Source organism: Hemitrygon akajei, chromosome 32, assembly GCF_048418815.1.
Source record: "Hemitrygon akajei chromosome 32, sHemAka1.3, whole genome shotgun sequence".
NCBI lineage: Eukaryota > Metazoa > Chordata > Chondrichthyes > Myliobatiformes > Dasyatidae > Hemitrygon > Hemitrygon akajei.
Genome location: NC_133155.1, coordinates 2,943,885 through 2,961,454, shown reverse-complemented (window position 1 = coordinate 2,961,454; position 17,570 = coordinate 2,943,885). Strand labels below are relative to the sequence as shown.

Below are 17,570 nucleotides of genomic sequence, written 5' to 3'. Positions count from 1 at the left end.
CTCGATCTTATACACCTTGATAAGATCACCCTTCCTTCTCTAATAAAAAGAGCCCCAGCCCATCTCCATAATTCAGCCTCTCAAGTCCATTATGTTCATTAGGAATTACTTTAGGAGAATCCTGGAAATGGAAGAAATGCTACCTGTTAAATTCAAAATCTAAACTATCAAGTATCCTCTATCAGCCAGGACATGCCCTCTTCTCATTGCTACCACCAAGGAGGTGGTACAGGAGCCTGAAGACACACATTCAAAAAATCAGGAGCAGCTTCTTCCCCTCTGCCATCCGATTGCTGAATGGACAACAAATTTCACAATGTATGCCAGAGATATTAAACCTGACTGAGTCATGAACACTGCCTCAGTAATTTTCACTTTTCTTTTGCTCTACTTATTTAAATTTCTTTTATATATACTTACTGGAAGTTATAGTTGTCATTACACATTGCATTGCTGCCGCAAAACAAATTTCATGACGCATGCCTGTAATATGAAACCTAATTCTGATTCGGTCTTCTGTCATGCCCTGTTACAGGGGTGCAGTGAACAAAGGGAGCCACAAGGTGGCAGACTCTACACAGTAATGAGCTCCAACTTCATTTGTGACGTGTCTGTACGGCTCAGCGGGCTCGAGCACTGTGATTGATAATACCACACAAGCAATGGAGTTAAAACTGGAGCAATGGAGGACAGAGGTTGAAAGTGAGAGAGAAATGATTTAATAGGAGCCTGAGCAGCGACTGTTTCACCCAGCAGGTGGTGAATATATCAAATGAGCTGTCAGAGGAGGTTGCAGAGACAGGTGCATTAACACAAATCAACTCCATTGCTTCAGAATCAGGTTTAATATCACCAGCATATGTCGTGAAGTTTGCTGTCTTCGCAGCAGCAGTACAATGCAACACATAAGTATATAGAGTTAAATTAAATAAATAGGGCAAAAAATTTAAGAAGTAATGAGGTAGTGTTCATGGGTTCAATGTCCATTCAGAAATCAGGTGGCAGAGGAGAAGAATCGTTCCTGAATTATTGTGTGTGCCTTCAGGTTCCTATACCTCCTCCCTGATGGTAGCAATGAGAAGAGGGCATGTCTCGGGTGATGTGGATACTTAATGATGGATGCCACCTTTTTGAGGCATCGCTCCTTGAAGATGTCCTGGATATTACGAAGGCTGGAGTCCACGATGGAGCTGTCTGAGTTTACAACTCTCAGCAGCTTATTTTGATCCTGTGCAGTAGTCCTGCCCTCCACCCACCCCCAGCGTACCAGACAATGATACAACCAGTTAGAATGCTCTCCATTGCACATCTGTAGAAATTTGCAAGTGCTTTTGGTCACATACCAGATCTGCCCAAACTCCTAATGAAATATAGCCACTGCCTTGCTTTCTTTGTAGTTGCATCCAGGTTCGATCCTCAGAGATGTTGACATCCAGGAACTTGAAACGGCTCACTCTTTACACTTCTGATTCCTCTATGAGGATGGTGTGCGTTTCCCCTGTCTTACCCCTTTCTAAAGGCCACAATTAGTTCTTTGGTGCTACCGAAGGTGAGTACAAGGTTTTGGTAGTCTATTGCTGTAATTAAACTATTTCTTGTGGAAATCTCTTCTTTTGTTCCACCCCCTCTTGCTACCCCAGCTGTGAGTTAGAGCAGGGCAGGTTCTCTGACTCTGGGTGGGTCACGGGATGTGAACAAATGGAGCACTACGCCCACTGAATGGACGCCAGCCCATTGAGGGGGCAGCTGATCACTGATGAACGACCCGGTTAAAGGGGCTGGCTGAAAGACAGCTTGAAGCACTGACGAATTCCAAGTCAAACCAGCATGTGCTCCTCCTGTTGTATCAGCAAATCCAGCGATTGAATTAAAATACACAAGTCCAGATGTTGGAAATCTCAAATCAAAACAGAATGCTGAAAATATTCAGGACAGGCAACATCTGTTGCCATTTGTTTGTGAACTCTGTTGCTGCTGGACCTCCCAAATATTTCTAGTATTTATATAAGCTCTGTTGCCCCAGATCATCCTCTCCACTTAATCACTCCACTATTAATTTAAAACTGACAGTATCAGAGGATTCAATCATCTCTTTGTTACTTTTGTAGGATCTTGCTTTGCCTGTACCGGCTATCACATTTCCTAGGGTAAGATACAAACTCTACATGGCCAAGTTACTCCCCTGTCAGCAGCCACAGTGAAAAGCAGGGTCTGTTCTCTCTTTCTACATGCAGAGGAGTTATCGTGGAAGCATTTGATGACCGAGAAAGAACGGGAAAATCAGCAAACTTTACTGAGAATCTACGTACGGGTTCTCTGTAACAGAGCCCACACGAGTGCAAAACAAATTACTCAGCAGGTCAGTGAGCATCCGTGGAGGGAAATGGGACATTTGACATTTTGGGTTAAGACTCAAAATAAACAAAAATGTGACACTGAGCCTTGCTGGGAGACACTGGTGATGGAAAGGACAAAAAAAGCAGGTTTCTAGTGGAGTGACTTAGAAAAGACAGAGCGGAAGAGATGAAGTGGTTTAGGAAAGGAACTGCAGATCTTAAGGCCAAAGGAACTGCAGATCTTAAGGCCAAAGGAACTGAAGGCAAAGCCACCAGTTGTGCTGGCCGTGATGACAGAGCATATAGAAAAAGACAGAACTCGATAAACTCCGAGCAAATGTGAAATTCACACATTTGGGATGGGTATCCTTGGACACAGAGTCATAAAAAAATACAGCACAGAAACAGGCCCTTTGGCCCATGTCGAAGCATTTAAAATGTCTGGAAAAATATGACAACTCCAAATAAACACACCCAAGATAAATAGGATTACTGAAGTTAGAATGCTTCTTATTCCATACATAGTGTGTAATTTAGTCACCTAGAAAACTTTTGACTATACTTTCCAAACCTCAAAGCATTATCAGCACTAAATCAAAGCATCATCTTCTTTCACTAGGTTTTTGCCGTTCCCAACTACTGTTGGATGGACGGGGGGTGGCGGGGGGGGTGGTGTGATGTGGTGTGGGGGTGTATGCGTGTGCTAGTTAGTGAATTCATACTGGAAATAATCCTCAAAGTCACATCCCATAATCTACTACAACATCAGACACATCAACATCTCTACATTAGTGAAACAAAAAGTTCCCAAATTAAATATAAAATATAAAACCCCGTAAATTATTTAGTGTTTTATTTTTTAAAGCTGTGTTGTGTGAAGATTAAACTTAAATTCCAGAGCTTTGATAACTCTGACCAAGAAATCTGTGGTTTCCTTTCTTTTAATTTAGACATTAAACGAAGGCCAGTTCATTAGCTTACCAGAGATGAAGGTTCATTATGAGGGCTCATTTTACTCTGCTTCCCACTTGCAAGGTGGGTTTCCCCAACCTCGAAGTTCCTGCCCTCGATGAAGGTGATGTAATCATTGAAAGAGTTCAGAGGTCCTGCAAGAATGCCCATGAAGTTGAGGTTGTAGCTGATGTACTCAAGTAGACTCGGTATCCGCCTGTAAACCCCAGTGAGAGAGTCTTACTCCAAAGAAAAGTTACAGTGAGAGAAACGCTTAGTTAGACACAGTAGCATAACAATTCGCTTTACAGTGCCAGCTGTGAGATCAAGGTTCGATTCTCGCGGCACTCTGTAAGGAGTTTGTACGTTCTCCCCGTGACTGTATGGGTTTCCTTTTGGTGCTCCGATTTCCTTCCTCATTTCGAAAACGTGCGAGCTAGGGTTAGTAAGTTGTGGGCATGCTACGTTGGCACTGCAAGCACAGAGATTCGGCACATCAGGTGCAAATAAAGTATTTCACCGTATGTTTTGATGTTTTGAGGTACACGACAATAAAACTAATCTTTAAAAATCTTTGGAGAAGTCATAGCAAAACTGCAGCACAGGAACAGGCCCTTCAGCCCATCTAGTCTGTGCCAAACCATATATATGCCTACTCCCATTGACCTTGCACCCAGACCATAGCACTCCATACCCTGGCCATCCATATATCTATCCAAAACCTCTTAAATGCTGAAATCAAAACTGCATGCACCACTTGGTCTGGCAGCTCATTCCACACTCTCACCACCTCCTGAGTGAAGAAGATCCCCCTCATGTTCAGCTTAAACCTTTCACCCATGACCTCTAGTAGCAGTCCGACACAACCTCAGTGTAAGATGCCTGGTTGCCCTTACCCGAGAGTAAGTGTTGCATCAGTGCGCTGTAAGGGAAGATTTTTACATTTGACTATGGAGGCAACCCATATGAAAGCATGCAGCACGAACAAAGATTTCACTTCAGATCAAATCCCCACCATTATGTCCGCTCTTCCCCTGTGGGCTTGAACAACAGGGTTTTAGCTACTCACTTTTCTCACAGGGGATTCTCACTTGTGTCAACAGTCTGTCTGAACACAGAGAATGTCACAAGGCAGTTCATAAATACCTCAACTTCCGAAACTGAATCAGCTTCTCGGCCCGAAACGTCGACAGCGCTTCTCCCTATAGATGCTGCCTGGCCTGCTGCGTTCCACCAGCATTTTGTGTGTGTTGCTTCAAATGTGTTGTTTTGTGGCAGCAGTTCATTGCAATACAAAATAATTAAAACTAATTATTACAGTAAGATATATATATATATTTTAATAAGTAGTGCAAAAGGAGAGGATTAAATAAAAGTGAGGTAGTGTTCATGGTTCATTGTCCATTCAGAATATCTGATGGTGGAGGGGAAGAAACGGTTTCTGAAACATTGAGTGTCTCTCTCAACACTCAACGTCTCCTGTGACTGAATTCAATGTCCAGCAGTAACAAACTAATAGTTCATTTTTCTATGCAAGGAGTTCAATTACAGAATAACAAAGCACAGGAAGATCTTTCACCCCAGTGTTACTACTAATTCCAATGCCAATTTCTGAAGATTCTGCAAAATGTTCTTCTTCAAGATGCATCTTTTAAAAGTTACGACTGGATCTTTCTGCACCCACCTCGCTAGGAATCTTAACAAACTCATTGTGTTAAATAAACTTTTATCTCATCTCTGGATCATTAACAAAATACTCTAAAATCTGTGTGATTTGATTACTAGCCCTCTTGCTGCTGAAACGTTGGAGTTTGGCTTCTCCTCATAATTCCAAACACATCAGTATCTGGTCCAGGAAAAACAACGCAAGCTCCTCCAGACTCAGAAGACATCAAAACCATTCTCCACGATCATTCCATTCTTCAACATCACCCTGGAATTCATCGGGTGAGCTGGAGCCACAAAGGCAGTGCATTTGTCAATGAGCAGTTGCAAAGTGTGGCAAGCTTACTACGTCATCTACAATACATTATCCACTTGTAGTATGTGGCCTCGTTGATCCACTGCTCCATTTGACTAAATACGTGAACTTTGCAACATTACCACGGTCACTACGTAACGTCTGGAAACTAGTTTGGGATGTCTTGATCTTGTGAAAGGCATTCTACGCTTACATTATGCAGAGTACTTTGAATAACCTGAAATTGCGAGTGTAACAGTGGAGAGGGATTAAACTGAATGGGTCTGTCTGCCGCAGTGAGAGGATGTACATACCGTCCAATCTGAACTCGTACGAAAGAATGCTTAAGTAGGCAAAGTATCGAGAAGTCAAGCAAGGAGTTAAAATCTTCAGGAAATGATGGCAGCAGCAGGATAGGTAAAGGAATAAATAGAAAAAAAATCATAAAAAATGGAGATTTAACAGGAGAAGAAGTGGAGTATTAGAAAATAACACCATAAAATATAGGAGATTAAGCCATTTGGCCCATCAAGTCTGCTCTGCCATTTCATCATTGCAGTTCCATTTTCCATCTCAGCTCAAAGGGCTGGAAGGGCCTATTCCATGTTGTATCTCAATAAATAAATAAATTGATGTTTTACAACATATTTTTAAGTTTACAGGCTCTGTTTCAGTGTTACAATGCAGCTCTGTCAACCTCACAGTTGAACTTCTCTTTATGTGATACTCACATTGAGAATTGAAAGTGATCAGCAATCCTGTTTGAATAACAGATCAATTACATGGATTAATATCTAGGCTGAGATCTCTCTGTTCTCCTAATCTGCCAACTTGATAATTCCCAAATTTAACCCTCCACTTCTCCGCATCGTACATCATCAACATGTACAAACAAGCTGGAGGAACTCAGCAGGTTGGGCAGTTCCACAGATGCTTGTACATGTTGATTTGACCACAGCATCTGCAGTGTACTTTGTGTGTACATCATCAGGCCCTCAATACTAATCAACAAGCTCCAAAACCTGGGCCTCTGTACTTCCCTCTGCAAATGGATCCTTGATATCCTTAGCAGGAGACCACAGCAAGAGCAGATCGCGAATAACATCTCCTCCTCGCTGACAATCAATGCTGGCAAACCCCAGGGATGTGTGCTCTACTCTCGTTAACCCAGACTGTGTGGCTAGGTGCAGTGCAAACGGCAACTATAAATTTGCTGGCGACACAACGATGTTTGGCAGAATTTCACATGGTGATGAGGCGGCGTGCAGGAGTCAGCGGTGTCGAAATAACCTTGCACAATATCAGTAAGACCAAGGAATTGATGGTGGAAGGGGATCAGTGGTGGAAAGAGTGAGCAGTTTTGAGTTCCTGGGTGTCGACATCTCTGAAGCTCTATCCTGGGCCCAACGTATTAATAAAATTGGAAAAAAGACATGATGACAGCTATATTTTGTTGGGAATTTGGAAAGAAGTAATGTGTCACACCAGGGACTCTCTTGGGTTTCTACAGACTTACCATGGAGAATTCTAACGGGTTGCATTACAGACTGGTATGGGTGGGGGGGGGGGGGGTCACTGCACAGGATCGAGGGAAGCTGCAGGAAGTTGCAAGCTTCGCCAGCTCCATCATGGGCACCAGCCTCCTCAGCATCCAGGGCATCTTCAGAAGGTGATGCCTCAGGAGGTGAGGGAAGGGGGCCTCCCCATCACCCAGGACATGGCAACTTCCCTTCAGAGAGGAGGCACAGGGACCTGAAAACACACCATCAAAAGTTTTAGGAACTGCCTCATCAGATTTCTGAATGGACAACAAACACTACCTCCCTATTTTTATTGCTCTTTTTGCACTGCCTATTATATATATATTTGTATCTTACTGTAATTTATAGTTTTTTAAATTATGCTGCTGTTGCAAAACAACACACTTCATGACACATGCCAATGATATTAAACCTGATCCTTTTTCACTACTGACAGTTGGGTCTTCAACTGCCAACATCTTAAATTGTGGAATTTCCTTCATAAAGTGTCTCGTGTTCCATACTGCTCCAAAAACCCAACTTTTTAACCAAAGAGAAATTCTTTGGTTGAAATTCTCCTGCATAGCTGTGTTGATTTGCAGTAATAATTCCTCAGTAGAATGCTTTGTACATTTTACTCAGTTCAATCATTTGGGGTGTTTAAATTTTTAAAAGATTGGGGAATTGGTAGATATGGGAAGCTGACACAGAAGAGGAGATATGGCTGGACAGGCTGAGTAGACAAATGGACTACTGCTATTTTTTAAAAATTTTTTTTTTTTTTTTACGGAATATTGTGTTAGTAATTTGACTAAATAGCAACACATTGAAAAATGTCAAGAATGAAGTCTACCAGGTCTAATTTGTCTGACATTTATTTTGTTGAAAGGTATAAACTATTTGGATTGACAGCTTATCAAAGGGGTTATACACAAACAGTAATCTATCTTGGGTGGCAAATCTCGTGCCGTATTCTCCCGAGCGCATGTTCTGAACTTACCTCACCGCTAAGCGTTTCTGAGATAGATTCAGTTCTTCCTCATCTCGGGCCAGACCTAAGAGAAATTAAGACAAACCGGTTTTGCAGTGTTTAAACACAATAAATAGTTGCATTGTGTGATCTGGAAGCAATCGTGGAAATGGAAAAACATCGTCAGTTCAAGATCACAGGCCAAAACAAGTCAGACTACTCGGCCTCCGACTCACCGCTGAAGCACACACACTAATCCAGACACAGAGAGGCTCCCCCAGCTGTGTAGCACCAACTGTTCAGACAGGATAGCTACAAAATTATCCAGGTTGTAAAACCACGTGCACGTAGTTGTATTAATGTTGTGCGGTAGATTAATGTATTAGTCCTACAAGGTGGGCCCATTTTTGCTCTGTAAACCATGTATTAAATCTCTTTAATGTATGTTTTAATTGTATACTCATTCCATCCTGTTATGAGCCAACTGTCCAGGATCAGTGACAGCCCAGTACCATAGTGGTTAGTGCAACAGTCCACAGCGCCGGCTGTGAGATCAGGGTTCAGCTCCCAGCGCTGTGTGTAAGGAGTTTGTACGTGACCACGTGGGTTTCCTCTGGGTGCTCCAGTTTCCTCCCACAGTCCAAAGACGCACAGGTTAGGGTTGCTAAGTTTTGTATTTGCTGTGTAGGCGTGAGAAGAGTAGAGACACTATGGGGCTGCATAGCCCAATCCTTGCTGATTTGATACAAACAAAGCATTTCACTGTATGTTGTGATGTGCATTTGACAGATAAAGCTAACCTTCAAATATTAAACACACCTCTGCCAGGCAGAATTTAACTTCGCACAGGGCTTTCCAACCTTTTTTTTATGCCATGGAGCCTTCCCATTAACGATGGGTGCGTGGACCCCAGGCTGGCAACCCCTGACTTCGTATGGCGTTAACCCAGATGTCATTGATATGTGTGATGATGTTACAAACCTTACCGGGCCACACTGTGATCTTTATAAGTGCGTTTCCACTGCCTTTCATATTTCATGCTGTTTTGTCTGGTACATAACGATGGGCAGAGATACGGGGTGGGACTGCAGCGGAGTGATGAACTTGAACTCATTGAGATCATCCATGGCAAAGGATTCGATCTACACTTGGGATCCCAAGGGTGCGGTGGGAAGGTTAGGGGTAGTCATATTTACAAAGACTGATACATTTGGACAACGAAACAGACCCTTCTGGCCCAACAAGCCGCAGTGCCCAGCAACCCGCCTATTAAACCCTAGCCCGATCACAGGCAGAAGCTGAAACAAGAGGCGGCCACAATTAAAACCATCCACCATTGGTCCGACCAATCGGTCTCCATGCTGCAGGACTGCTTCGATGACGCTGACTGGAATGTCTTCCGTGATGAGAATGTCTCCAACTTCACGGATGGAGTCTGTGCTTCATGCGGAAGTGCATCGACGAGGTTGCCCCCGGAAGCTGGTCAGGGTCTTCCCGAACCAGGAACCCTGGATCAATAGTTCCGTGCGAGCACACTTACTGTGCGACATTGAGCTTACATCACTGGCGATCAACTAGAGCTCAAGAAAAGCAGCTATGATCTGCGCAAAGCCATAAAGACTGTAATAATACAGGGAGGAGATTGAGTCAAGATTCACAACAAATAGCACACCTGACTTGTGGCGAGGGCTGCATACCGTCGCAGACTTCAAAGCCAAACGCTGTGGTGCTGCCAACATCGCGGCCTCTCTTCCAGATGAGCTCAATCGCTTTTACTCTCGGTTCGATGTCGCTGACTCTGAGCCTCCGAGGAAAGCCACCGCTACAGCCTGCAACCTGGTCATCTCTGAGGCTGAGGTACGCAGATGTTTCCAACGAGTGGACAGTCGCAAGGCTGTGGGACCGGACGGTATCCCAGGGCGAGTACTCAGGACGTGTGCAGCACAACTGGCAGGTGTGATTACTGACATTTTTAATCTCTCCCTCTCCCAGTGTAGAGTGCCCTCCTGCTTCAAATTATCCACCATTGTCCCTGTACCAAAAAAGACCAAGACAACATGCCTGAACGACTGGCATCCTGTCGCACCCACAAATGTTTTGAGAGGCTAGTCAAGGATTACATGGACTACATCTGCAGCTTTCTACCACCCAAAATGGACCCCCTACAATTCACAACTGACTGACAGATGACACAATAGCCACTGCTCTACACACTGTCCTTACACATCTGGAGAAGGATGCTTATGTGAGAATGCTGTCCTTGGACTACAGTTCAGCATTCAACACCATAATTCCATCCAGGCTTGACAAGAAGCTCAGAGACCTCGGCTCCCGATCAGCACAATCCCCACTCACGTTGCTCTGACTCACAGGAGACCCAGACTGCACGGGGATCACTTCAGTTAAATGGCTACTGACGACAGATTGCATTGCGCAGACACACGACTTACGCTGGACACTGCTCACACCTTAAAACAACTGACCCACCCAACTTCACATTTCAGCCCTGTGAAACAACTTATCCAACTAGTCTCACAACTCGACATCGTGAAACAACTTCTCCACCCGGTTTCAGAAGGCATCTTTGCACTTCAGAGCGAATTTCCTGGTGACCAAACATTTTAATTCCTATTCCAACATGTTAGTCCATGTCTCTCATGCCATTATGAGGTAGGTGGCCTCCAACCTGATGGCATGAATATTGATTTCCCCTTCTGGTAATGCAATTTTCCCTCCCCCCAGCCCTCTTCTATTCTCCACTCTGGCCTCTTACCTCTCCTCACCTGCTTATCACCTCCCCGTGTCCACTCCTCCTTCCCTTTCTCCTATCATCCACTCTCCCCTCCAATAAGATTCCTTCCTCTCCATCCCTTTACCTTTCCTACCCACCTGGCTTCACCTATCACCTTCCAGCTACCCTCCTTCCCCTCCCCACGCCTTTTTACTCTGGCATCTTCCCCTTCCCTCTCAGTCCTCATTAAGGATCTCGGCACGAAACGTTGACTGTTTGTTCATCTCCATAGATACTGCCTGACCTGCTGATTTCCTCCAGCATTCTGTGGATGTAGCTCTGGAGTTCCAGCATTTGCAGAATTTCTGGTGTCAACGTTGGTTTTGATTGATGAAGTTGTCCTCCATTTCACCTGGGATCTTGTGCATTTGTTTATGCTGCTCTTACCACACAAAGTCTTTCTCACTTTCCCAGCCACAGACTACACCATGTTGCCGTTTGCTGCTCAATGCTCCGATTGGTAGGTCAGTGACACCCCCTACACCACAAGGCCAGACATCCATCCAGCTCCTTTCAGCGCCCCGTAGCAAGAAGATAGGACAGATTCTGATTTATTTACCACATGTTACATCAAAATATACAGAGAAGTATGCCTGTGCTAACAATAAGCACATCTGAGGGCTGTATTCTGCACACATACTTCGATAATATATGTACTTTGAATCTCTGAACACAGGGAAGTGCTGGGCCAGCCTGTAAGTGTCGTCACACACATTCCAGTGCTAACATTGCACACCCACCATGCTTGGCAGAACAACACAGAACACAACAAAACAGCAAAAAAAAGGGCCAATTCATCCCTCCCTCGCACTCACCCACCCTCACAAGGACAGTCCTCCAACTCCAGGACAGGCCTCTGCCGTTGGGCTTGACCTCTGATCTTCAGTATCGACCCCCAGACTAGCCGATGATGGGACCCTGAACTCCAGTCTTGAAATCTGGGCACACAGACCGACCGGCTGTCGTGCCTCCTGCTCAAAGGGCCTTCGAGGGTGGAAGGGAGTCCTGGACTGTGGTTGTCCCTCATCAGCTACAGGCAGTGAGCTTCCCCAAACTTCACTCCTGCACTTCATCCACGTGGCCAAAACAGTTCCAACTCTCAACATACAAGTAGTTCTTCATCGGGATGCGTCCACCTGCCGAGAAACTTTCCAATAGTTTGGTGGCAGTTCCAAGGAGACACTCACCCCTGGCCAGTCACACATGGCTTCCATCTTTTAGCAGGCACACTGGCCCAAGGGATGAAGTTAGGCTCAAGTGGCCACCCCCTTTGTCCAGACCCGCTGCTCAGTGCTCAGTCATCATCACTTCTTTACTGGGAGCTCAGAAGAATGGCTGAACTGAGATTTTGCCGTTTGCACCACTGACAGCAGATGCCACAGTATTCAGCAGCCAATCTCTGCGCTGCCCTGCTATGAAACGTTTCATTGGACCTGACTGTTTCATTCCTCGATTAGACTAATTGTTCGCAGTTTAGCAATTATCTGCTTGTTTTTATATAATTACTTATATACAAGTAACTGCTTATTATACTTCCTAGAGGCTATAATGTATATGTACAAGTTTACTATGCCTCTCGTGCTTATACAAAGTATGAGGAATTTCTTTAGCCAGTGAGTGGTGAATCTGTGGAATTCACAGCCACAGGCAGCTATGGAGGCCAAGTCATTGGGTATATTTAAGGCAGAGCTTAATAGGTTCTTGATTAGTCAGGGCATGAAGGGATACAGGGAGAAGGCAGGAGATTGGGGCTGAGAGGGAAAGTGGATTAGCCATGATGAAATGGCAGAGCAGACTCGATGGGCCAAAGGGCCTAATTCTGCTCCTATATCCTATGGTGTTATAGTTCTGAAAAGCTCTTTGTACTGCATTATTTGAATCATGACTTTCTAATTGGTTCACTCTTATCTATAAGTTTGAGTGGAGAGTTTCCTTATCTGTGGCTATAAAATTAGCTGCTCTCTGCTGGGCACCATCTTAATTCTATCTTCCTTTCACTGTCTGTTCAACTGTCAATTTCTTGATAAAATGATCATGAAGCAACAACTTTTGTGCCTCTTTCCTGACTTCTGGAAGAACCTCGGATCAAAAACATCAAATTCCAATGATAGTCGTTTGACAATCACGTGAACTCAGCCATTGCCTGCATGGGACAAAGAGTCGAGCAGCAGCCAAGTTAACAGAAACAGCAGGTGACGATCAGAGGTTAAAAGGAAACGAGAGCATGTTGCTCAGCCTCGGTAAACACTGGTGTAACCAGGGTAGGAGTAATCATCTCTTTTCTGTACCTGGTGCAGTTGTGCACATCTGTCCAAGTACCAACAGCTGCAGGAAATTCAACTGGATGCCTACAGTTTTACATAGTATTGCAATACCACTGTCTTTAAGAGCTCTTTAACAAAAAGAAAAATTATGGAGACACACTACATTGTTTGAAAAGATTAGCTTGTTGTTTGCTCTTCCCTCGATTCCAATTTAGCACATCTCCTCGCTTCATAACCTTGAACAGAACATATTTAATCCATCAGTGGCCATCTAAAGACTGAGCATCCTCTGCAATCAGTTGAATCGTAACTGGCCAGGAATTTAACTTTGATTAAGCTTTGTTCGTCCCATGCACATACATGCATACAGTGAATTGTGATGGTTGCGTTAACAACCAACACAATCTGAAGGTTGAGCTCACAAGCGTCACCATGCTTCTGATGCCAACAGAGCATGCCCACACGTTCAGTAGAACAAGCAGCCATATGCAACGAGACGGACCCAACGGAAGCAGCAGTAACACACGCAAAATGCTGGAGGAACTCAGCAGGTCTATGGAAATGAATGCACAGTCGACGTTTCAGGCTGAGACCCTTCTGAAAAGAGGGAAAATGCCAGAACAAATAGGTTGGGGGGGGAGAAAAGAGGGGAAGGAGGATCACTGGAAGGTGATAGGTGAAGCTAGGTAGGTAAGAAAGGTAAAGGGCTGGAGATGAGATGAAGGAATCTGAAAGGAGAGGAGACAGAAGAAAGGGGAGGAGGAGGGTCACCAGGGGGAGGTGATAGGCAGGTGAGAAGAGGCAAGATGCCAGAATGGGAAATAGAAGAGGGGAGGGGGAGGGATTTTTTAAAACCAGAAAGACAAATTGATATTTTTGCCATTGGGTTACTCAGACAGAACACGAGGTGTTGCACCTCCACCCTAAAGGTGGCTTCACTGTGGCGATAGAGAAGACCATGGCCAACATGTCAGAATGAGATCAAAATGTTTGGCCACTGGGAAGTTCCACTTTCAGCAGATAGAATGGAAGTGCTCAACAGATCTCACCAATGCAGAGGAGGCCACATCAGGATCACCTTCCTACCCTCTCAACCTCACACCACCCCCCCAGGTCGGAACATGCTGAATTCTGGACATGTCGATCTCAGGCTTCCGACCTTGGGACAGGCCACAATCAGGCCTCTGACCACAAGACCAGAGCCTCGAACACACTGACCTCAGGGATCACTGGCACTCGTCCTCAGAGCACACCGACCACAGTGCTGGCGTTCTATTATTTACCCGTCATCTACTTCAGCTAAACATATTGGTTGCAAAGCATTCCAGAGTGCCCAAACATCATGTAAGCAATTCATGGGGTAAAATTTATACCATGGGAGGAGGTCATTCAAACAATTGTGGCTATTAAAGGTGACAGAGAGCAGCCCAGCCAAGTCCATCTTCTCAAACTCTTAATTTATGCCTCACAGGTTATGGTACATCATATGTTCATTGAAATGCTCATATTTCACCATTCTTTCATCCTTCAAGGGGACCACAACCTCAGTGTTGAGTTTGGAGGCTTGTATGCTTCAATAAGCATGAGAGCTACGTTACCTGGAGTCAGGGCTTTATGCTTTCAACTGTTTGGCATGGGTGACTCTACCAAGAGCCAAAGGGTAGATGCCAGACTAAGAGTGGCCCACCAGTCCTCCAGCTTCAGGGGCTCAGCTCAGGGCCAACAACCCTGACTGGTCAAACAAAATTGTACAGAAACAGCAATGAAGAATCCTTCTACATCTGAGTGCGACAGTATTCCCGAGTCTCCTGGAACTTGTATGACTAACAATGGTGAAAACCCAATGGAATCTACTGGCACAATGAAGGAAGCCCTGAACACTGTCAGAGATGGAGGACCTTCGTCACTGCCCTAAATGGGAAGGTGGGAAGAGGGAGGGGAGAAAGGGTCCTTTTGAACAGTAAATTCCCACTCTGCACTCATTCTGTAAAAAATTATCCCCAAATCTTTCCATCAAGCATCTTAAATATATGCCTTCTTATTTCCTTTTCTAAGAGGAATACGTAGTTTTCCCAGAGCCTATAAGGTTGTTAAACTTGGAATTGACTGGAAGATGGAACTCTCATTGCAGAGAACCCAATAGCAGAGATTAGCAAAGGGACTTTGAAAAGGTACAGAAGGAAGTGTAGATGGATAGTGGAAGGAGGAGTGGACTGTAAGCACCAGCAGACCGGATGCCGTTTATGCTTTGAGTATATCATCATTTTGGGGAAAGGGTAGGTGTTGACTCTGTGCCACTATCTTATCCAGACTTCAGATAGATTACAAGTGGAACACCTTTATTTCATTTTCACTTTCTTACCATCATGAAGTTCAAAAGCCAGTTTTGTAACTTTCTGTGTGATCACCATTAACGGCCTATAAACAAAGGAAGAATAGATTAGTAGATACAATGCAACACACAACAGAAGATACAAGTTCCTTTGGAAGTTGCTATCATTTTGTTGAACCAGATGTAGTGATTAAATCACACCCGATGACAGGGAAACACCCTGGTTTTGCCTCTGGGAGGATCACATGCCATTGAATCAAATGTCATGTTCAGTCAGGGAGCTTGTTGAACCTCATACCATGTTGGTATCGACATCGCCATCAACGCTCATAGCTTATTCTCCAATTACTTCTTGAGGGGAGACTTGACTAGTTACCACCCAGTAGCACCTTCATCTTCCTGGATCTTCCTCACCCTGTTCTAGTGTAAATGATGTTGCCATGGGAACCAATATAGAGCCTAGCTATTCTTATTGTGTGTGAATTCCAGTTCTTATGTCTCCTCTCCCACCCCTTTCTCTGCTACATTGATTGGTGATAAAATGGAGCAGATTTAACAAAGAGGGCAAGAAGTGAGCAGGAGCTGTTTGTTATCAAAATGTCACGGAGCACAACTCAACCTTGAAGGGAATTAAACCACCAATGGTAAAATGATGGGATGTGGAACAATGAGAATTTTACGTGCCACCAATGCTATTGTCTGTAAGAGTGTTATTGCTTGGGGTACAAACCCATTTGTCCTAATGTTGCTAGGTTTTTAAATGGTTTAAAACTTTAGTATACTCAGTTCATGGTCATCCAACTCTTAAGATTATTCCGGACAGTGGATAAGCAGATGAAGAAATCTGGAACAACGCTCAAAAAGTTGGAAGAATTCAGCAGGTCATCGGGACCTGAACACCGACTGTCCATTCTCCTCCACAGATGTTGCCTGACCTCCTGGGTCCCACCAGCTTCTTGTGGGCTGCTGTTTAACTGACATGCCAAACAGATCTAATGGGCTAGCAACAGGAAGTTGTGAACTCAGCCAGCTCCGTCAAGGCCACTAGCCTCCCCAGCGTCCAGGACATCTTCAAAGGGCGATGCCCAAAAAAGGCAGAGTCCATCACGAAGGACCCCCATAACCCAGGGCAATACAGTTTGCCACCAGTCAGTGTTGAACTTTTTTCATTACTACCATCAGCAAGGAGGTACGGGAGCCTGAAGACACACATTCAACAATTCAGGAACAGCTTCTTCCCCTCCGCCACCAGATTTCTGAATGGACAATAAGCTCACCAACACCACCTCAGTTCGTTTTTATTTTTATGCATTGCAATGTACTACTGTCACAAAACAACACATTTCACACGATATGCCGGTGATATGAAACCTGATTCTGATTCTGAACCAATTCTCCCAGATTGTCACAGCCCACCTGGAATGACAGGAACAGCCAGCACAGGCAAAACCCATTAGAACCAGGTTCCCATGAATAACAGACCACATCGCAGGCTTATTTATACCTGCTGTCACTTCATTACAGATTCTGAAACTCCTTCCCAAAGACACCACATGAGCATATCCCCCAGAGACTGTGGTGCTTCGTGGAGAAACCCCTGCTACCACCTATTCAATTATAAACCACAGATTGTCAATAAATGCCGGGGTTGTCAGCATTGCACTGTGTAGTTTTATATCACAGCTGTATTTATTACTACTGTTTTTATGATGTGAAATTAGTTTTCCAGCAGCAGTGTGCAAGGACATAATGACTAATGAAGTCTCTGTAGCTCGGGGTCATGCTAAGCATGCATGTTGCATTCTAGATGTCTACGTATGTGCAAGCCTAGGCAATACAATTGTTACCCATGTAGCAAGCTTCCCCTCTCCACGGAGCTGATGAAGTCAAAGGAATGGCAGAGACCAACACAGTTTGGCAGCGGTCAGCATTGAACTGCCTTAGGGATTTTTCCCTCGGGGTTTAATCCCAATGCCGTCCGCTTTAGTGGGTATACTCGCAAGGCAGCGGAGGTTTGAGCTCAGAGTTTTCCTTCTCCTAGATGAGCTGCCAGCCACAGCTGATGAGCCCCATCTGCCCAAAGCGACTGGTCTTAAGGTGCCTTTGCCCCTTCTGTCAGTAGAAATGGTTCCATCAGGTTTCCCCCCCAAACCCAGCTATAACAACCTTAAGGAATCCAAAATAACAAAATTAATAAATATTGTAAAATTAATAATGAGGTAGTGTTCATGGACGGGTCAGAAATCTGATGGCAGAGGAGACCTACAAATTTGTTGGGAAATTACTCCAACGACCATCTTTTCCTGACATCCAGTGAACTCTGTAATGAGGTTGGTGATACGAGACTATTCCCATCAAAACCCCCATCTTCTCCCTCTCCCCACAACAATCACTCCTAGTGCATGCAGCCCCTTCACTGCAAATCCCAGCTTGTATTCCCGTAGCT

The 17,570-nt window shown here is 44.6% G+C and overlaps 1 protein-coding gene across 2 annotated transcripts in view; it reads right to left on the bottom strand.

Annotated features, from left to right (window-relative positions):
• Window positions 1-17,570, bottom strand: part of LOC140719725 (lysophospholipid acyltransferase 2-like) — an 81,546-nt gene that overhangs the window by 15,953 nt on the left and 48,023 nt on the right. For both annotated transcript variants that reach the window (XM_073034545.1, XM_073034546.1), the window contains exons 5-7: window positions 15,155-15,210; window positions 7,768-7,822; window positions 3,318-3,504 (exon numbers count right to left, since the gene is read on the bottom strand). In XM_073034545.1, coding sequence (XP_072890646.1) covers window positions 3,318-3,504; window positions 7,768-7,822; window positions 15,155-15,210 — 298 coding nt within the window. The remainder of the gene's footprint in view (window positions 1-3,317; window positions 3,505-7,767; window positions 7,823-15,154; window positions 15,211-17,570) is intronic.